The 19449-nt window shown below is 39.4% G+C and overlaps 1 protein-coding gene across 5 annotated transcripts in view; it reads left to right on the top strand.

The window, feature by feature from the left end:
* Window positions 1-19449, top strand: part of SYNE2 (spectrin repeat containing nuclear envelope protein 2) — a 275888-nt gene that overhangs the window by 115400 nt on the left and 141039 nt on the right. For 4 of the 5 annotated variants that reach the window (XM_073349866.2, XM_078853405.1, XM_078853404.1 and 1 more), the window contains 9 exons: window positions 889-1035; window positions 6580-6735; window positions 8393-8658; window positions 10139-12260; window positions 12790-13112; window positions 14042-14186; window positions 15314-15529; window positions 15972-16237; window positions 17230-17398. In XM_073349866.2, the coding sequence (XP_073205967.2) occupies window positions 889-1035; window positions 6580-6735; window positions 8393-8658; window positions 10139-12260; window positions 12790-13112; window positions 14042-14186; window positions 15314-15529; window positions 15972-16237; window positions 17230-17398 (3810 nt within the window). The remainder of the gene's footprint in view (window positions 1-888; window positions 1036-6579; window positions 6736-8392; window positions 8659-10138; window positions 12261-12789; window positions 13113-14041; window positions 14187-15313; window positions 15530-15971; window positions 16238-17229; window positions 17399-19449) is intronic. The other variant, XM_078853402.1, reaches the window with a different exon arrangement.

The raw sequence follows: 19449 nt of genomic DNA, 5'->3' as shown, positions 1-19449 counted from the left end.
CTGGGTAGCAGCATGGGAGTGGAAGCGGAGCCTACCTATTCTCCCTCCGTGCAGGATTGTGTGGAATCTTGGTTCTGTCCCCACCCCCCACTGCCCTTGGGACAATGTATTTGCTGCAACAGATGTGTTGGCAGATGTATAGACCAGTGGAGTTTTGTTCCTTCCTTGGAGCAGCTGGGGAGCTGGGAGGGAGATTGTGACTTTCCCTCTTGGGCTGCTCCTGGGACAGTGCAAAAATGCGCTGCTCCTTACTACGGGTCGTAATCTCACTATCTAGTCCAAATTTCATTCAAACATAAATAAAACTGAGCAGAGCTCCCTGTTGAATCCACTTCCCGAAAATGCCTCACTATACAGAGGCTGGTTGGACCAAAACAAGGCAAATTCCAGGGCTGGGGACCATTCTCTGAGAATACCTTGTGTTCCACAGGATTCTACTCCAGTGAGGGTACAGAAGGGCATCAGTCAATCTCAAGCATTAGATTGGTACATAGGAAGAGAAGTGTAGTCTTTTACCATATGTATCCAAGAACCAGACCAGGTAGGGCTTTATAGATCAAAGCCAACGCTTTGACAGGAAGCTAGTGCATCCCACAAGTAAAGCACTGTAAAAAGTGTAAATCAGAAGAAGAGAGCTAATCCATCACTAACCGCAATTTTTCAAAACATTTGTTATGACAAAATTACAGTTCTGATTCTTCATGTAAATCATCTTCCTTACCATAACCTTGCCTGGTGTAATCTTTTACGTGTTGTAGTTGTGTTTGCCTCATTTATTTGTAATTGTAAGGTTCACCACCTTGTCATTTGAAATACTGTAATTATTAGTCAGCATGTCTGATTAAGACTTTGGGTTATTTGTTTCTTTCTTTTTCCTAACACCGCAAGAAGAAATCTAGTGATGTAAAGAATCAAGCATACAGAGAAAATGTACAGCAGTTCCAACAATGGCTGTGCAGTGAGGAGCGAATGCTGAATTCCTTTGCAGCTGAAAAAGAGAGACTATCGTCCAAAGAAACAGTTTCCAATCCTGAGGTAATCCAAGATCAACTAATTCAAGTTCCATTGTTAAACATCTTTGAATTTTAACATTTCAGTTACATAGTCTGCTTGAAGACCCATTATAAAAGAAGAGACAGCAGTTCTCATGTTACAGTCAATTAATTTTATATGGAACTATTTTGTGATCGCTATCCCCACACAATGTACGTTAGGGGATCTTTTTAATAAAGGATGAGTCATATTCAGTTCACAATGCCACCAAATTAACCCTGATTTTGTAGTGTTTAGATTTGCTAGGCTGGAGGGTGTTATTTTAGATTCCGTTCCCCACTCCTCTCTTGTATATTATTATGGTTAGTTTAGATAAAGCAGTCTCCACCAGGTAAGAGAAAGCAGATTAAAAGATGAAATTTGTTTATAGTCCAACACTAATACAATGCTCTATTAAAAAAAAAAGTAGAGGGGAAGAAAAATCGAATAAGGGTTGAAAGAATAACAAGATAAAATACTAAAAGAACCTACTCTTCATTATAGACAAGGTTGCTAAAGAAAATATATGTTCAATTATACCTGGTTCTATTTAAAATCCTAAATTAGGGTTTTCTTACTCCAGATTTCTGCCTTGAGAATAATAGGTACTAACCCAGCATAGCTACAGCCGACAGCCAGTTTTGATACTTGCTCCCTAAGAGGTAAATCTTTAGCCAGGTACTCATTCTGAGTAGATCTGCCCAAATTGACTGGTGGATTTTAGGTTTCCTTTTGGGAATACTTGTAAATATGCTTTGTAACAATGTTTGCCTGAAACATCCTCCCTGTTCCTTGTTAGGAAAGGGGTAAATGAGTTCTGCTGTTTGACTGAGAGAGATGGACATGGCTGTGTAGGGAGAGAGGATCTGTGGGCTGAGCACACCTGAGTTAAGAACCCAAAGAGTAGCCACACCTGAAGAGAGTCTTGAGCCAAACTTTCCAGGTCTCCCTGGTTCTATAATTCCAGGATCTGCTCTCTATTTACTTCTCTTTCAGTAGCAGTCACTTAATGCAGATTTTGGCAAGTTCCCTGTCAGCATTTCATACATCAGTCCTGTTCCCAGTGAGATTTTAAAGTCACACTGCTGCTGCTTCTTGAAATTTCAGGGTACACAGATGTCAGAAGGAAACATCTCTTGCCCAGTACACGTGGTACATACTTTATCCTTCTTCTTATACCATACCCTTCTGTGTTTCTTTATGCATAAGTACTGCATAAGGGTTCAGTATGGCCCAAAAATAAGTGTATACAACCTTTTTCAAAGAATTTAGTGTCATGAATGAGTTAATTTTTTTTAAATGCCATGTAAGTTTTTGCTTCTTTTTGGCTCTATATCTGTACTATAGAAAGTCCTTTCTGCAAAGCAATTGACATTTTTGGGACTTCTGTCACTAGAAGGTTATCATTAATACCCTTTTTTATTTGTTAGTTACTAAAAGGTAGCTTGAACGAAGGCCACAGTTTCTTGTGCTCGATAAGCCAAGATAGAGAGTTGGTGCTGAAATCAGGATAATTGCTGACTGGGGATAATTTCTGGAGAAGCTTCAGCAGTGATGGGTTTGCTATCAAACAAAGTTGGAAAAACCAAGTGGGAAGTTGGAAGCGCCCCAAACCACTTTGCTTTTAATGAATGAAAAATTAATGGGGTTATAGCCAGTACTTATTACAAGACACAGATACTATATCATGTAGCTACTTTTTAATAATATAATAATGAATATTTTGTTACATAGTACCACAATTACCATGTATAATATTGCATTGTAGGATACATTGTAATTCTGTTTCTACTGTGGGCCAGTCCTGTATTCATTCCATGTGTGGGACTGAAGAAAATGTAATTTTAGGGTATATCAGTTGCAGAATTGGGTCATTAATAAGTCTGACTGCATGATAATCCCCCAGAACCTTTGCATTGTATTTACCAGTTAAGCCATCCTAGGTACCAGGTAGTTTTTCTTAAGTAGTTACATTATACTGATGCCCTGTAAATAATATCATGACTTGGAAAACACACAGTTCTAGAAAGGTACCAGTGCTAAAAGCTCACTAATCATGCATCCACATTCCTAATATGGAACTGGCAGGAAACAACCGTAAAGCAAAGTTCTAAAGTCACTGGTTTCTTGCACTGTCTCTGCTGTGGCACTGCAATGATCCCCCTGATCATTTCAAACCCCCAATTCCATTTTTTTACCACTGACTGTGAAGGAGCCCCTGAAGGTTGCTCGTTATGTAAACTTTTGGAACAGTTTCTTGAGTGCAGTGAGTGGAGCTTTCTTTATAAACAGTGGGTTGGACTGATGGTCCATGATATATGGTAAGTACCTTAGGGCAGGAGTTAGCCTTTGTTCGTTACCCTGTATGAGAGGTGGCATGTAGCTCTATGGCCTTAGGAATCATAGAATCATAGAATATCAGGGTTGGAAGGGACCCCAGAAGGTCATCTAGTCCAACCCCCTGCTCAAAGCAGGACCAATTCCCAGTTAAATCATCCCAGCCAGGGCTTTGTCAAGCCTGACCTTAAAAACCTCTAAGGAAGGAGATTCTACCACCTCCCTAGGTAACGCATTCCAGTGTTTCACCACCCTCTTAGTGAAAAAGTTTTTCCTAATATCCAATCTAAACCTCCCCCACTGCAACTTGAGACCATTACTCCTCGTTCTGTCATCTGCTACCATTGAGAACAGTCTAGAGCCATCCTCTTTGGAACCCCCTTTCAGGTAGTTGAAAGCAGCTATCAAATCCCCCCTCATTCTTCTCTTCTGCAGGCTAAACAATCCCAGCTCCCTCAGCCTCTCCTCATAACTCATGTGTTCCAGTCCCCTAATCATTTTTGTTGCCCTTCGCTGGACTCTCTCCAATTTATCCACATCCTTCTTGAAGTGTGGGGCCCAAAACTGGACACAGTACTCCAGATGAGGCCTCACCAATGTCGAATAGAGGGGAACGATCACGTCCCTCGATCTGCTCGCTATGCCCCTACTTATACATCCCAAAATGCCATTGGCCTTCTTGGCAACAAGGGCACACTGCTGACTCATATCCAGCTTCTCGTCCACTGTCACCCCTAGGTCCTTTTCTGCAGAACTGCTGCCTAGCCATTCGGTCCCTAGTCTGTAGCTGTGCATTGGGTTCTTCCGTCCTAAGTGCAGGACCCTGCACTTATCCTTATTGAACCTCATCAGATTCCTTTTGGCCCAATCTTCCAATTGGTCTAGGTCCTTCTGTATCCTATCCCTCCCCTCCAGCGTATCTACCACTCCTCCCAGTTTAGTATCATCCGCAAATTTGCTGAGAGTGCAATCCACACCATCCTCCAGATCATTTATGAAGATATTGAATAAAACCGGCCCCAGGACCGACCCTTGGGGCACTCCACTTGATACCGGCTGCCAACTAGACATGGAGCCATTGATCACTACCCGTTGAGCCCGACAATTTAGCCAGCTTTCTACCCACCTTATAGTGCATTCATCCAGCCCATACTTCCTTAACTTGCTGACAAGAATACTATGGGAGACCGTGTCAAAAGCTTTGCTAAAGTCAAGAAACAATACATCCACTGCTTTCCCTTCATCCACAGAACCAGTAATCTCATCATAAAAGGCGATTAGATTAGTCAGGCATGACCTTCCCTTGGTGAATCCATGCTGGCTGTTCCTGATCACTTTCCTCTCATGCAAGTGCTTCAGGATTGATTCTTTGAGGACCTGCTCCATGATTTTTCCAGGGACTGAGGTGTCCTGGGAAGGAATTGTGAGTCAGAGAGGTAGCATTTCTTCCTTGCTCCTGCAGAGAAGTAACTTATCATACAGGAAAAAGGGCTATATGATAAGCGCAGGATACTTCCACCCTTATGCTGGTTTGGCTCTGCTGGCTGGTATGTTTGGCAATGGAGCCAAGACTGCCCGCGACCTACTCTCCTCTGCCTCTTCCCTGCAACTTCTTGGGGGTGAAGGAAGTACTGCATTTGCAGCTCCAGCCCCCGCTGTGCTCAAGCTGCAATGTTGGGAGCAGTAACTCTGCTGTGCAGGGGAGATTTGGGGGAGAGGAATTACTCCCTTGTCTGGCTGTGTTAGGCTGGGCCTCAGCATGTGTAGCTGAAACTCCACATACATATGAAGGGAAATGTACACCATATAACACCATCCTGCATTTTTCCTACTTTCATTTCACTTGTTTCTTCATGTTTGTGACTTATGTTCCATCTGATGATGCTGTCTTCCCATTGACTCTCTGACAGCTAGCTGACTTTTTTCATTTCCTTCAATTTCATGGCCCTTCACGGCCTCTTAAAATGAAACCTGGTTTTTCTGTCTCAGTAGATATAATTGCTGTAGCTGTGTAGTTAGGGTAAATGGAAAAGTTCCCTGGTTATTTGATTCTTCTGACTGGATATATTTGGTTCACAGTGAAAAGGTAACAAGAAGAGTGTTAATTATTGTTGTTATTATCTTATTTATTTCTGATAGTAACTTATGTGCAAGGCACTTTCCAGACTGAACAGATGGCACGGACCCTGCCTTGAGGAGCTCACGGTATAAACAGAGACAGACAGAAGGTTGTGGGTGGTAGTACAACAGATAAACCAGGTGGCCAAGGTGATACTTGGACACCTCTTAGTAATACAGTGTTGTGCTGACACAAGATATTTGTATTATTATTTATATTATGGTGCCACCTGGTGATACCAGGGCCTCATTGTGCTAGGTTCTGTACATACTCATAGTCAGAGATAGTCCCTGCCCTGAAGAGCTTACAATCTAAATAAAGAGTTGGGGAAGGGAAGTAGTATTATCTCCATTTTACAGATGGGGAATTGAGGCACAGAGAGATTTAGGAGATTTGCCCAAGGTCATACAAGGAGTTGGTGGCAGTACCATGAATTGAACCCCTTTCCCTGTCCAGTGCCCTAATCACAAGGCCATCCTCCCTATCAACCTCAATATATAGACTATTCGCAAATACTCCTCAAACTTGCCATTATTTTTCAGCTCATGGAGAAGATAGTGTCCTTGCAAATGGTCAAGAAAGGGCATTCCATGTATGGGGAGCATGGAGATGGTTATGACGAAGGAAACCAATGATGTGCTGAGGCTGGCATCACTGCTAAACAAAGGGGGCTTGGGAGCAAAGTGAAACAAGAGAAGATGAGTAGGGTGGGAGAGAGTTAAGCAGGACTTTGAAGACAGTGATAAATAGCCTGAAGAAGATGCAGTGGAGGAGGGTTGCCTGGGGGTGGTGATGACTTGATCAGACTGATGGGCAACATCTTAGCACTTGTATGAACTGTATTAGTGAATGACCTGGGAGACCATAGAAGAGCAGGCTGAGCTAATCCAGGCAGGAGAGGACAAAGGTCTGTATGAGAATTTTAGCTGGAGGGACAGAAATAAAGGAATGAGTTATAGAGATGCTGTGGAGGAAAGAGTGGCAGGATTTGGGCATAGCCGGAACACATGGGGCTAAGTAGTAAGAATAAACATAGAGATGCTACATTGTTATGTATATTGCAGAATGAAAAATCCCGTTTTACATTCCAGGGTTCAAATGTGGAAATGGTTTTCCAGAAACAGCTTCTTCCTGAAGCCCAAGCAAATGCTGAATATATTGAGGAGGAACAAAAGGTCTCTGAGCTGAAAAATCAAACTGCAGAATTGGATGTTGTGTTAGTAAATGAGCAACTAAAAGAGATAGAGGTATGGAGCCAGCAAACGCATTCCCTCACTAATTACATAGCTGAGTTTATTCAATGTGGTATAATATAGGTAATCACAAAACTATTAAACTGTTGCATGTAGTCCCATTCTACTTTGGACTGACGACACAGTTCCGCATGACATCCTTGTAAGCAAACTAGGGAAATGTGATCTAGATGAAATTACTATGAAGTGGGTGCACAACTGGATGAAAGACTATACTCAAAGAGAAAAGGAGTACTTGTGGCACCTTAGAGACTAATAGTCTCTAAGGTGCCACAAGTACTCCTTTTCTTTTTGCGAATACAGACTAACACGGCTGTTACTCTGAAACCTGTCATTATACTCAAAGAGTAGTTATCAATGGTTTGCTGTCAAACTGGGCATGTGTATCCATTGGGGTTTCACAGGGGTCAATCAAGGGCCCAGAACTATTCAATATTTTCATTCATAACTTAGATAACGGAGTGGAGAGTATACTTATAAAATTTGCAGGTGACACCAAGCTGGGAGGTGTTGCTAGCATTTTGGAGGACAGGATTAGAATTCGAAAGAACCTGGACAAATTGCGAGGATTGGTCTGAAATCAGCAAGATGAAATTCAGTAAAGGCAAGTTCAAAGTACTTCACTTAGGAAGGAAAAATCAAATGCACAACTACAAAATGAGGAATAACTTGCTAGGCAGTAATACCGCTGAAAAGGTCCTGCAGTTTATAGTGTATCACAAATTGAATATAAGCCAACAACCTGATGGAGTTGCGAAAAAGGCTAATATAATTCTGGGGTGTATTAATAAGAGTGTCTTATGTAAGACATAGGAAGTAATTGTCCGGCTCTACTCGGCACTTGCCTGCAGTGCTGTGTCCAGTTCTGGGTGCCACAATTTAGGAAGGATGTGAACAAACTGGAGAGAGTCCAGTGGAGAGCAAGAAAAATGATGAAAGGTTTAGAAAACCTGACCTAAGAGGAAAGGTTGAAAAAACTGGGCACATTTAGTCTTGAGAAAAGCCCTGATAACAATCTTCAAATATATTAAGAGCTGTTTTATAGAGTATAGTGATTAATTGTTCTCCATACCCACAAAAACAATGGGCTTAATGTGCAGCAAGGGCAATTTAAACTAGATATTAGGAAAAAATTTCTAACTGTAAGGGTAGTTAAGTTCTGGAATAGGCTTCCAATGGAAGTTATGGAATCTTCATTGGAGGCTTTTAATAAACCATTGGACAAACATCTGTCAGGGATGGTCTAGGATTACTTGGTCCTGCCTCAGTGCAATGGGCTGGATTTGATGACTTCTCAAGGTCCCTTTTAAGCCCTACATTTCTATGATTCTATGAGCAATTGTGTGAAAACATAGTCTTTGTAAATCCATCTGCGTAAATTACATGTCTGTAAATGTTTGTCTTTGCATGCAAATATACCAACTTTATACTTGCCTGCTGATGTGCAATTGTACATATATGTGTGATTATATGTGTTTGTACATGCATGTGCATCTGTATGTATGCTCAGATGTAACTGAGCATGCATGTGTTCATGTGTACACAAATGTGAAAATTTTAACCATATTTTGTAAAGACAGTAGGAAGTAAAAATGGTGAAAATTCTATTTAATTATCTTTCTTTTTTCACTGTGTGTGGATGTGATTGTAGAATTTATACGCTGAACTGGAAAAACAGAGAGCCACAGCTTTGTCTCTGAGGCAAGAAGTGTCCCCCAATGCAACAGAAATGAGCACATCAAACCTGCACACCACAGAATATGTGGTTTCTTGCTGGGACAGATTGCTTCAAGAATTGGAAGCCATTAAGAAGGTTAAGCAACACCATTATCATCTAGTTAACAATTATCAGGAAAATCTGTCTGCTGTTCAGTCTTCAATGAAGAGTTTATCAACAGAAAAAGAAAACATAAAAACGTAAGTACAAGGAACTTTTTCAGTTTACTCTCTGGGGGCCAGACTCCAATCTCTGTTACATCAGTGTAACTGATGTAAATCAACCTAAGTGAAGTTACTACAGTTGTGTACTGGTATAACTAAAATCTGAATATGGCACTGTATCAATTTAACTGAAGTTATATAAGGAGCAAAAATTGGTTTAGTCCAAACCAGTACATTAGTATGTTGGTAATAACATTACATTGCATCTAGGGCACTTCAGTAGCAATAGCTATGAAAACTTATTATTATTATTTATTACTTTTTGCTATGCTAGCATCTAGAGATCCCAGCTTCATTGAGTTACATGCTTTACAGACACATAACAAACAGATGGTCCCTACCCTGCAAAACTTACAGTCTAAGTGCTGTATTATTAAAATATTTTTTCCAAAGGCATGGCAGATACAAAACAGATTGCCATCTTTCTTTGTTAACAAATGACAGAAATAGGAGGCAAAAGATTCATAGATTCATAGAATATTAGAGTTGGAAGGGACCTCAGGAGGTCATCTAGTCCAACCCCCTGCTCAAAGCAGGACCGATCCCCAATTTTGTCCCAGAACCCCCTAAATGGTATTATTTTAAAAAATCTGACCCATTAAGAGATCAGGTACCTATTTGCTGTTTACTGAAATATTTTCATATTCTGCAAATGAACTTTAACTGATAGGGAAAGTGTTATTTTCTGTAGTCAGAATGAAATCTGCCAGTACTAAGCCAAAGATAACCAGTACACTTTAATATTTAGTATGTTTTTCAAGTTAGCTTTCAAGGTATGGAACTAACCTATAAATCATAGTAATGAGCCGGTTTATTTGAAAACACTTTAAAAATTACTTATGGAATTATTTGTTTATCTTTAAGTGGTTGCACAGAATTGAATTAAAATGTAAGCTATTAAATGGATTTAAGGTGGGATTTTCAAAAGCTGTCTTAGGAGCAAAAGTCTTATTGACTGAATCAAATTGATTGATTCAACCTCAATAAATGGGAATCTTATAATTGATTCCAAACTTTTACATTAATTTTTACATTGGAGGTTACTATACAACAGTGTTAATTTACCCACAAGTGATTTAAAATTGTTATTGAAGTTTACTTTTTGTTTAGCTTTAAAAGTGGGCTACAAGATAACTCTTCTAAAGAACTGCACACATTACGTTAGTGAATATTATTCCTATGCAGTTCATACACTGGAAGTTATTGTTATTGCAGTAATTTGAAAGGATAGTCAACTCTTCCTGGGATTATGTAGGAAATAAATGTATACTGTAAAAAGTATTAAATGACCAGGGTAAGAACATTTTAAATAATGAAAATGTATATTGATTACTTTTGTGAGTGAACAATTTTCTGGTTGGTGGGTATACAACAAAATTATCATTTAAAAACGTGTCTAATGCTTCTAATTCTAATTCTGGAAGATTGTTTTAAATCTTGATAATTTTATTGACAGGGGCTCTATGAGCAACACTGTTCTGGAGAAAATAAAAAAATGTATGGATTCAGTACAGAAGGAGAGAGACATTTTAAACAAGCTGAAAACTGAACGAGATAATTTATCTAGGTATCTGACATGCATAGATAAGGAATTAACAGAAAATCAAGTGAAACAACTTGAGCGATGGTGGGAACACATAGAGCAATCAGTGCAAAAGAAACATTATCAAGTTGTCTCAGAAATTGATGAATTTAACCTTCTCATGAACAAAGCACAGGACATTCAAAAGTTGATAGAGCACCAGCAGCATTTACAAGCTGGGTTGAGTTCCCCAGATGGACAAAAAAACAAATATCCAGTACTTTGGACCTCAGAGCTACAAGCCATTAAACACAGTGTTTCTTTGTTAAAAAGAAGCACTGAGCTGCAGATGAAAAGGATTTGGAGTGAGGAAGAAAAGAAAACTTTGGAAAATTCAATAAATGATTTGCAGAATCAGTTGGAAGTATTGGAGCACCAAACTCCTCAGGAGGATGTTCAGATCCTTAGCTCTGATCCCAAGAAGTATGAAATCATGAGAAGGATGAAAGAGAATATATCATGGGTCAAAGATTCATTGTTTTCTCTTGATCAGAAGGCAGCACTTTCCCCAGATGATATTAAAATACAAATCAGAAATTGCAAGGCTGTGAACAGTGCAGCTGTAGACAAAGAGTCTACTATTGTGTCACTGGCTGATGAGACCCAGTGTATCATTCCTGATTTGAATCCAGAGGAAGTTACTGATCTGAGCGCCCTTTTACAAGAATTACAGAATTCATACCAGGCGCTTGTTTTAAAATCAGCTCAAAGATTACAACAGCTAGAATTCCAACTGGAAAAAAGGCAGAGGCTTATTGCAGACATAGAAAGAGTTCACAGCCAGCTTCACCGTGCTGAGATGCTGACCATTCCCGACATAAATCAGACAATCACGTGCTCTGAGCTAGGCAATCTACATGTCATTTTAAAGGAGCTTTCAAAGGAAATACAGGAGATGGAAGGTCTCATCTCATCACATCTCCAAGAGAGTCAGCACTCACGTGGGGAACTAAACATATTTGAACAATTATTTCTAACTGACCAATTAAGATGCCTTAAGAATAGAGCTAGGAAGATACAGAGGTTAATCCAGAATAAATGCCATGCAGTGGAAAAAAAGATAGCTATCTACACAGATCTCTCTGAAAGAATAACTTTATTGCATCAGGAGCTTAGTGATCTATGGTGTGATGTATTGAAACTGGAGAGAGAGGAAATATTAAGTGTAAAAGAGGAAGATAAGGATAAACTCAATGTGCTTAAAGAGAGAACCTTAGCTGTTCAATCTAGTTTGTTACAAATAGCAAAGTACAAGGAAATATTTGACTGTATAAACCTAAATTGGAACACTTCACACCATGATGAATTGCAAACTCAATTTCTTGAAATTAAAAATAAACTTGAAGAGAAGATTAAATGCTTTGACAACTTTGTTATAAAATATGACAGGCATCAAGCATTGCTAAATGAAATCCAGGCCATGACATCCAGTATAAAGAATGAAGCTGAAATACTAACAAATAGCCCTGGCTCTTCCACAGAAACCAATTTTATATCAGCACAGATTTTATGCCAGAGAGTTCAACAAATCAGGTACTTAATCCAGGAGGCAGTAAATCAATTAAATATAAATGAAGTCTTTGAAGGATCACTCAAAGAGGCTAAGATGCAGCAAATAAAGAGCCTGGAGGAAGATATTGATGGGTTGCATCAATTTTTCCAAAACATGATAGTGGATCTTCAGGCAGAGTATATAAATAAACAAGATTTCCAGAGCAAATTGGAACACACATTACATACCATAAAGCAGATTAAATCTGAGTTTCAGCAGCCACTTCTGGTAGACTTGGAAATGAAAAAAATTCAATATGAAAAGATGCATTGTGAAGCAATGCAAGACAGGGTGCAAGCAGAATTTTGTGCCCTGAAAGATCTAATGGGTAAAGAGAAAGAAAAGCAAGAAGAAAAATCTTATTTTATTGATGGTGTAGAAGCAAAATTAGATGAACTGGAAGATCTTGAAATACAGCTGAAGACAGATATTGCTTCCCGTGTAGTAAGTATCTTTAGTAAGAATAAATAAGATTGTACATCCTTTTGTAAGTCTTGATTAGCTGTCCAGGAGTATCCTCCTTACTACAGTGTTAATATTTTCATGGCTTGTAGATACTCTATTAAGTCAAGTAACTGAATTAGATTGAAGCCTTCATAGCTGTTTCAGGAGTGGTTGGATTATTGGTTACTTTTCAGATCATAATGCCAATGAACAAAGAAATTATTTGTGTTAAACTTATTATAATCAAACCGTGCCAGATTCTCTGGCCTGCTGCACTTCTTTTGCGCCATTCCAGAGGCACGCAGGGAGCAAAAATTTTTCAGCCCTGGCGCCTGAGCCCTGTGACTCCAAGTCAGCTGACCCAGGCCAGCTGTGAGATTTTTATCCCCGTGTAGACATACCCTCAGTGGCCTCTGACAGCATCACCTGCCAGGCTGACTCATGTCATTTCTCTGAAATGGCTGTTTTGCTATCCATTGTGTCCTGCAGGTTTTCTTGATTGATCTTTTTGTCTCTTAAATGCTTTCAGAATGCCATAGACGAAGCTCATGAGAATGTTAAGCTTTATACCAAAGCTGTCCAAAGGGCTGTGGATATCCTCACTGAATATGAAATCAGAATTCTCTCAGCAAAAGTTGACTTTGGTAGTCTAGAAGAGTCCTGCCAAATTCTACATTGGAAACCAGAAGAATTTGAGTCTGCAAAGGCAAACATAGAGGATCTGACCTCCAAACTGGAAAACATAATTAAACCAAGAGCCAAACCACAACTGAAAAATACTTTAAGTGAACTAGTCACTAAGAATTCAATACTAAGGGAGAAGGCGCAAAGGAAGAGAACTGATATGCAGAGGTAGGTTTAAGTGATCTATGTAGGCAATGATACAAGGAAGACGATTGATTCTCTGGCCTGCGTTGTGCAGGAGGTCAGACTAGATGATCATAATGGTCCCTTCTGACCTTAATATCTATGAATCTATGACAGTAAATGTGGAATCTTGTTTCTCCTGTGATGGATCCTTAATAAAAAGGGCTCTATGCAAATACACGCTGTTCCCAGATGCTATTCTAATGTGTGAAAATTACTCTAGACTAGGCATATTTAAATTCATGTATAAAGCATTCTTTTTGAATGTATTCAAATAAGTGTATCATCCAGCACCGAGTCTGGTGCAGGGATCAAACAGAGAGACAGAGCACCTCCATAATCCCAGGCTTTGCCTCTGGTACAGCAGTTAGCCTAATGTGCCCCTTTCAGAGGCCATTTTAGTAACTGGAGATAGTCAAGGCAAAATCAACACCCAGACCACAGTGTCTTCTGCTCCCGGCCCTCAGAGACGTGTTCCGAAAGCTCATTTTATCTTTTTGCTTTTTTTGTTTGTTTAATTCTTTGCGTGTGATCTAATGTCTTTGATTATGTCAATAATAATGTGAAAAGCTACTCTGGGAACAGAACTTGTTCTTCTGGGCTGTTTCCTGGCTGAGCGACAGGAGAACATGAAAGTCTTCAGGTCCTACATACACAATTGGTGTGTGTATATGTTCATATAAATTATTTCTTTGCAACAGAGTAGTGGGTAAAAGAAAAAAAACAGTTGGTATCTGGAGGCCATTGTACACCTCAAAAATTGAGGTATCTCTGATATCAAACCTAAAACATTTGGCAAGTAGTGCTTTAAAAGATGTATTTGTTTGTTACATTTATGATTACACCGTGCATTAAAACTGAGGCAAGGAGGAGCTATGGTAAAGTTTGAGTAGTTTGCTAATTGTGTTTCATAGGTGCTTTGAAAAATACAGAAGCTACACAAAAATCAAAGAGAAGGTATATGCTAATATTAATGATCTAGAAAAGATGCTTGGACAATCTTTGTCCCAAATTCCAACGTCTTATAAGGAAGCTCTGGAGTACTTGGAACAAAGCAAGGTAAGCGTGACTCTGAAGTAGCTACAAAACCCTGTACAAAACAGTGATCCAAACAGACTCATTAGGTCTTGAAACACAAAGAGTAGAAGTGGAGTTGGTAGGCCTATGTTTTCCTGTGGTTAGGTTTAAACAGGCCGTATATGATGTATATATCATAGTGTTTATCAAATAAACTTTATCTGTGTTTCAGATACTTTTGTATCCATGCAAATGTATTATTTTTAGCACAAGTTCCTCCATGCTTCTTGGTTCGGGCCTAGACCCAGAAGATTCTTGACCTTGTTTCCTCCTTGGAATGGGAGGAGAGGGAAAGGGATCGCTTTTTCTTCCCTCCTACCTCCCTGAGGCCCTTCCCCTGCCTCCTGTCCGCATCCCTGTGTTAAAGAACCCCTAGTTTAATCCTTTTCCGTCCTACTGTTGTATTGTACACCCTATCACAGGCTTTTTATATTTTATGTCTGTAATTCCCCAATAATTACAGCCCACAACCCTTCATCCCTGGTAAAAGGCATTTCTCTGCATGACTAACAAAACAAAGATCCAAAAAACAAGAGAGAATGTTCAAAAAGTCAAATATAAGAAAATTTCTTAAATGCTGGGGGTGAAATCCTAGCCCCATGAAGATCAGTGGAAGTTTTGCCATTGTCTTAGATGGAGCCAAGATTTCACCCAATAATGTAAACGTTCTCTTTTTGAGCTTTTCTAAAACTTCCAGAAAAACTTTACTCAAAATGAGATGTGGCATATGAAATCTCAGGTGGATTGATTTCTTTTTGGGGAAGTTAGGTTGAAAATCAGGTTTATAAAGGTCAACCTTAGCTAGATGGGTATCACCATGCCATTATGAGGATAAAGTAAAAGGTGGCTAGACTGGTGCTCTATTGTAGATATTGTATAAGCAAATACTGTTTCCATTGGTATATATTCCAAACTCTTGGCAAGATTCTCTCTGTCTGGTTTACCCCGGTCTGTCTTATGTTATCTGATATAAAATTGGCTCATTATATAGTATCTAGGCATCAGACAACAAAGTATCTGTTATTTAATCTAGAAGACTAATCATGTAAGGAATTGTTTTGTTAGATATCCTGATATGCAATATTGTTCTGCTTATTATTTGTATCAAGGTTTTGGTCTCTAACCTTCTTTCGGCTGAAGAGGATCTAATGACGTTGAGACGGGACTCAAGAGACCTGAGCATGATGTGCAAAGGAAGTGACTGCACGCTTGTCAGGATTGTGTCAGCACTGTGGGGAAAGTGGCTTGGTTTGCTCGAGGCTGCAAAAGAATGGGAGATTAATTGTGAGGAGCTAAAACAGGGATGGAAATTTGTCAATGAAGAAGTGAGTGGCTTAACAGGTTGTAGAATATTTTGGGAACAAACATAATAAAACAGGAAGCTTAAAGAAGATTACGGGGCCAAATCTTTGGCTGGTGAAAATCAGTATAGCTCCCCTGAAGTCAGTGGAGATATGTCAGTTTACACCAGCTGACTGTCCCATTATCTATCACCTTTTCTTAATGTAAACACGGGAGATATTTATAGACTGAACTGCTGAATTAAGTCGTGCTACTCATTGGGTTTGAACTATGCATGTGCTTATGTGTTTTGTTGGATCAGAACTAAAGTGCTCAGTACCCTGCAGGATCAAGCCCTGAGCCCTCAGTCCGCACACTGAGCTTCCATTGCTGTTAGTGCGAGTTTGATATGCATGACAAGGACATAGTGTAATGTGAAATGCTGAAGAAAGTGCACTTTATCTCATACTTGTATTATTTATTTAGGTGGAACGGCAAGCAATAATTCTAGATAATCTTCAGGAAGAACTACCGGAAAGTCCTAAAGAGAAAGAGAAGGCCTCCACGGATGCACTTTTAGAATTGCTAGGATATGTGGACTGTTACGAGGAAAACATGGACAGAGAGCAACGGTTATTGCTTTTACTACTTCATCGTATAAGAAGCATCCTGAATGTGCCTGAAAGCACTGAGAGAAAAGCAGCCGTTCCCATTCGATACGAGATACATGCAATGCAAGATCGATGTAAAAAGTACGTGCAAGACACTACACTGCAAAAACATCTTACACAGAACTACGTAATAGCAGAATGTTTTACTCGGCTCACTTGCATTTTCTTCGTACTAAGACAGGTTTCAGAGTAACAGCCGTGTTAGTCTGTATTCGCAAAAAGAAAAGGAGTACTTGTGGCACCTTAGAGGCTAACCAATTTATTTGAGCATAAGCTTTCGTGAGCTACAGCTCACAGTATGCATCCGATGAAGTGAGCTGTAGCTCACGAAAGCTTATGCTCAAATAAATTGGTTAGTCTTTAAGGTGCCACAAGTACTCCTTTTCTTTTTTCGTACTAAGAGAATGTTTCAAAAAGTTTAATGGACTTCAAATATGGGCTACAATTATGTGAAGGATGTAAAATCTTGAATTTTAGAGTTATTGAGGACCTGCAGCTCCCACTGACTGGAAGGGATGTTGCAGGTGTTCAGCATCTGTGACAATCAGCCTCCGTCTATGTATTTGTGTACACATTTTTATCTTTATCATCATTACTGCCTCATGTACCAGGTTTTCAAAGGGGTCTCAACCCAGTTACCAAATTTGTGAGCAAAATTGTACACTTCTGTGTTTCTTCACACTTGCTCTCTGATGTCTAAATCTTTGTGCACCTACTTTTCAAGGCCTATGTCTCTACACCTCAGTGGTAATTGTGAAAGCTCTATGTCAAGCCTAAATTGGACAATTAGATGGCTGACTACCCAATTTGCTTGACTAAACATACTGTATTTACTTTTATCTGAAGATTCATGTCTAAAGAAACTTAGAGCGTGAAGTCAAAAGTGACTTAAGTACCAAAAAGTAAGCATGCCAAGATACTGACGTGCATTTTAAGGCACAGATTTGGTTCTAAATGTATATTTTTAAATATCAGCATTTAGTTTTGCAGAATACTTTTTGGAATGTTTCACTTTCTAATTAATATTGAGACAAATAATTTTTTCCCAATGCAAATCTTTTTTTTTTTTTAAGGCTATCTCAAAAGGCTCAAAAACACAAAAAATCTGTGCAGTCTGAGATTCAGGAGAGAGACAAGATTAATGAAGAAATAAATGCTGTGAGGAGTTCATTACAAAAGGTCTCATTTTTGTTGTGTGATGAAGAGTCACAAGAGTCTACTGAAAAGGCAACACGGTTGGAGGTGTGTAGAAGACTGTCACATTGCATGGGTCTCGGCTTCTAGATAATAAATTTGACACAGGGGGCTTGAGCCTGCTCCCATTCAAATCAGTGTAAAAAAAATATAAGCACAGTGGGATGCGGACCAAATTCTTGGCTCTATAATGTATGTGGCTTGGAGCCAGATAGCGCTACGCAACTTGATCATGCGCCACAGCTACAGAGGCCTGTTCTGATCCTAAGGAGGGGCTCAGCCAATCCTGTCTCACTTAGAAATGGCTGCTCAGCTTATATGCATCTTCTCATTCCTCCCATTCTGCCACAGGATATCTTCAAAGGGGCTGATCCTTATCTGTTGCAGTGTATATTGGCAGTAGCTCCACTGAAGTCAATGGATTACACTGGTGTAAAATGTTTGTAAATTAGATCATTATCAGGACCACAACCTCCATCAGTTTTAGGGCATGTCTATACAGAGGGAGATTGTGCATGGCAAGCTGGGGTGCAAATCTACAGTGCTGTAGCGTGCCACGCATTACCTGGGCATATGGACCTTGCTGTTGTGCACTAAAAGTTCTGCAGTGCACTTTGACCAACTGTTGTTTCAAACGTAATCCACTTCAAACAGCAGTAGATCAAAATGCATGGCAAAGCTTTTAGTGCACAGCAGCAGGGTCCACTTGGGGACTGTGTGTGCGGCAAGCTATTGCGCTGTAGATTTACATCCCAGCTTGTCTATACAGCGTTAATGCATGACAAGCCCTGAGATTTACACCTGGGTTTTAACACATTTTCTGAAACCTTTATATCATTTAAATGTATTTGTTGTTAACCTTGCGTGAGTGGCTTATTTAAACTGTAGTTTTCTTTAACCAACTCCCTTATGTGGATTAATTATTGTTGTTGATGATTAATATTATAATATACGTTTATTTACAGTAGCCCCTGAAGGCCCCAGTGAAGACTGGGGCTCAGTTGTGCTGGGTGCTGTACAAACAGAGAGTGACAATCCCTGCCCCATAGAACTTACAGTCTGGAAGAGACAAGATGACAAAGGGTTGAGGACAGGGAATAATATATGAACATATGAGAATGGTGATAATGTGCTTGGGGATTTCTTTGGGAGTTAACACAATGTTGAATATGCAAATACATATCTAGGGAGTTCATGAGCTAGCATTACTGTGATGAAACCTTTCCAACGTGTCTGTAAGAATTGTTTTTCACTCTATAAGTACTTGCAGGTTAATGTTGTTATGTCAGTGAGGTTTTTATAGTATCCAAGAGCAAACGGCTACCATTTCAGCCTCTAAATTCATGCTGTACTCCTTACATTGTGCTTGCTGTAGCTGAATGAGAGGTGGAAAACTGACTGGGAGGAGTGCCCCTGGCAAAATGAAGCAGTGTAGACAGTGCTCCCAATACCACTGCCAGGAATTGGAGGGCACAAGAATCATCAATAGCCCTTTAAAAAAAAAAAAAAAAAAAGTCAGTTCCCATAGATGACTAAATAACATAACCTCAGTATTTGCAGTGTTCCTTCTACTGAGAGTACTGAACAATCTTCCAATTTCACTTAAAATAAATATATATAAGAATAATATGTGCAATACTCTCTTTCCTATGTTTAATAGGAGAAACACCTTGGCTGCTGCAATTAGGTTTCTTAATCCTGCTTCAATGCAGGGGGAGAGACTTCAAGACCTACATTTCTATGATTCTGTTCTATGAAATACTGACAAAAATGAACTGCAGTACTTATTTATCTATCTAAGGCAGTTGGCAAGTTTTAAAGTAGCACCCATGTAGGATAAAGCTGCAGATAGTGAGGTAATGTTATGTTGCCCCTTGGGATAGGGACCATCTTTTTGTATTGTTTATACAGCACCTAACCCTATGGAGATCTGGTCCATGACTAGTGCTCTTAGGTGCTAGAGTAATACAAACAATAATAATCATCATGTTTTTATTTAGTTTCGGACAAAATTGGGAAGCTTTCAAATATCACAGTTTTACAGCTTAAAAGTATTAACTGCATGTTCGTATTTATATACTGATATGGAAGTCCATTTT

The sequence above is a fragment of the Lepidochelys kempii genome, chromosome 6 (assembly GCF_965140285.1).
Source record: "Lepidochelys kempii isolate rLepKem1 chromosome 6, rLepKem1.hap1, whole genome shotgun sequence".
In the NCBI taxonomy this organism is placed as follows: Eukaryota; Metazoa; Chordata; order Testudines; family Cheloniidae; genus Lepidochelys; species Lepidochelys kempii.
Note: the sequence above shows the minus strand (reverse complement) of the source record. Positions and strands in the feature narration are given on the sequence as shown.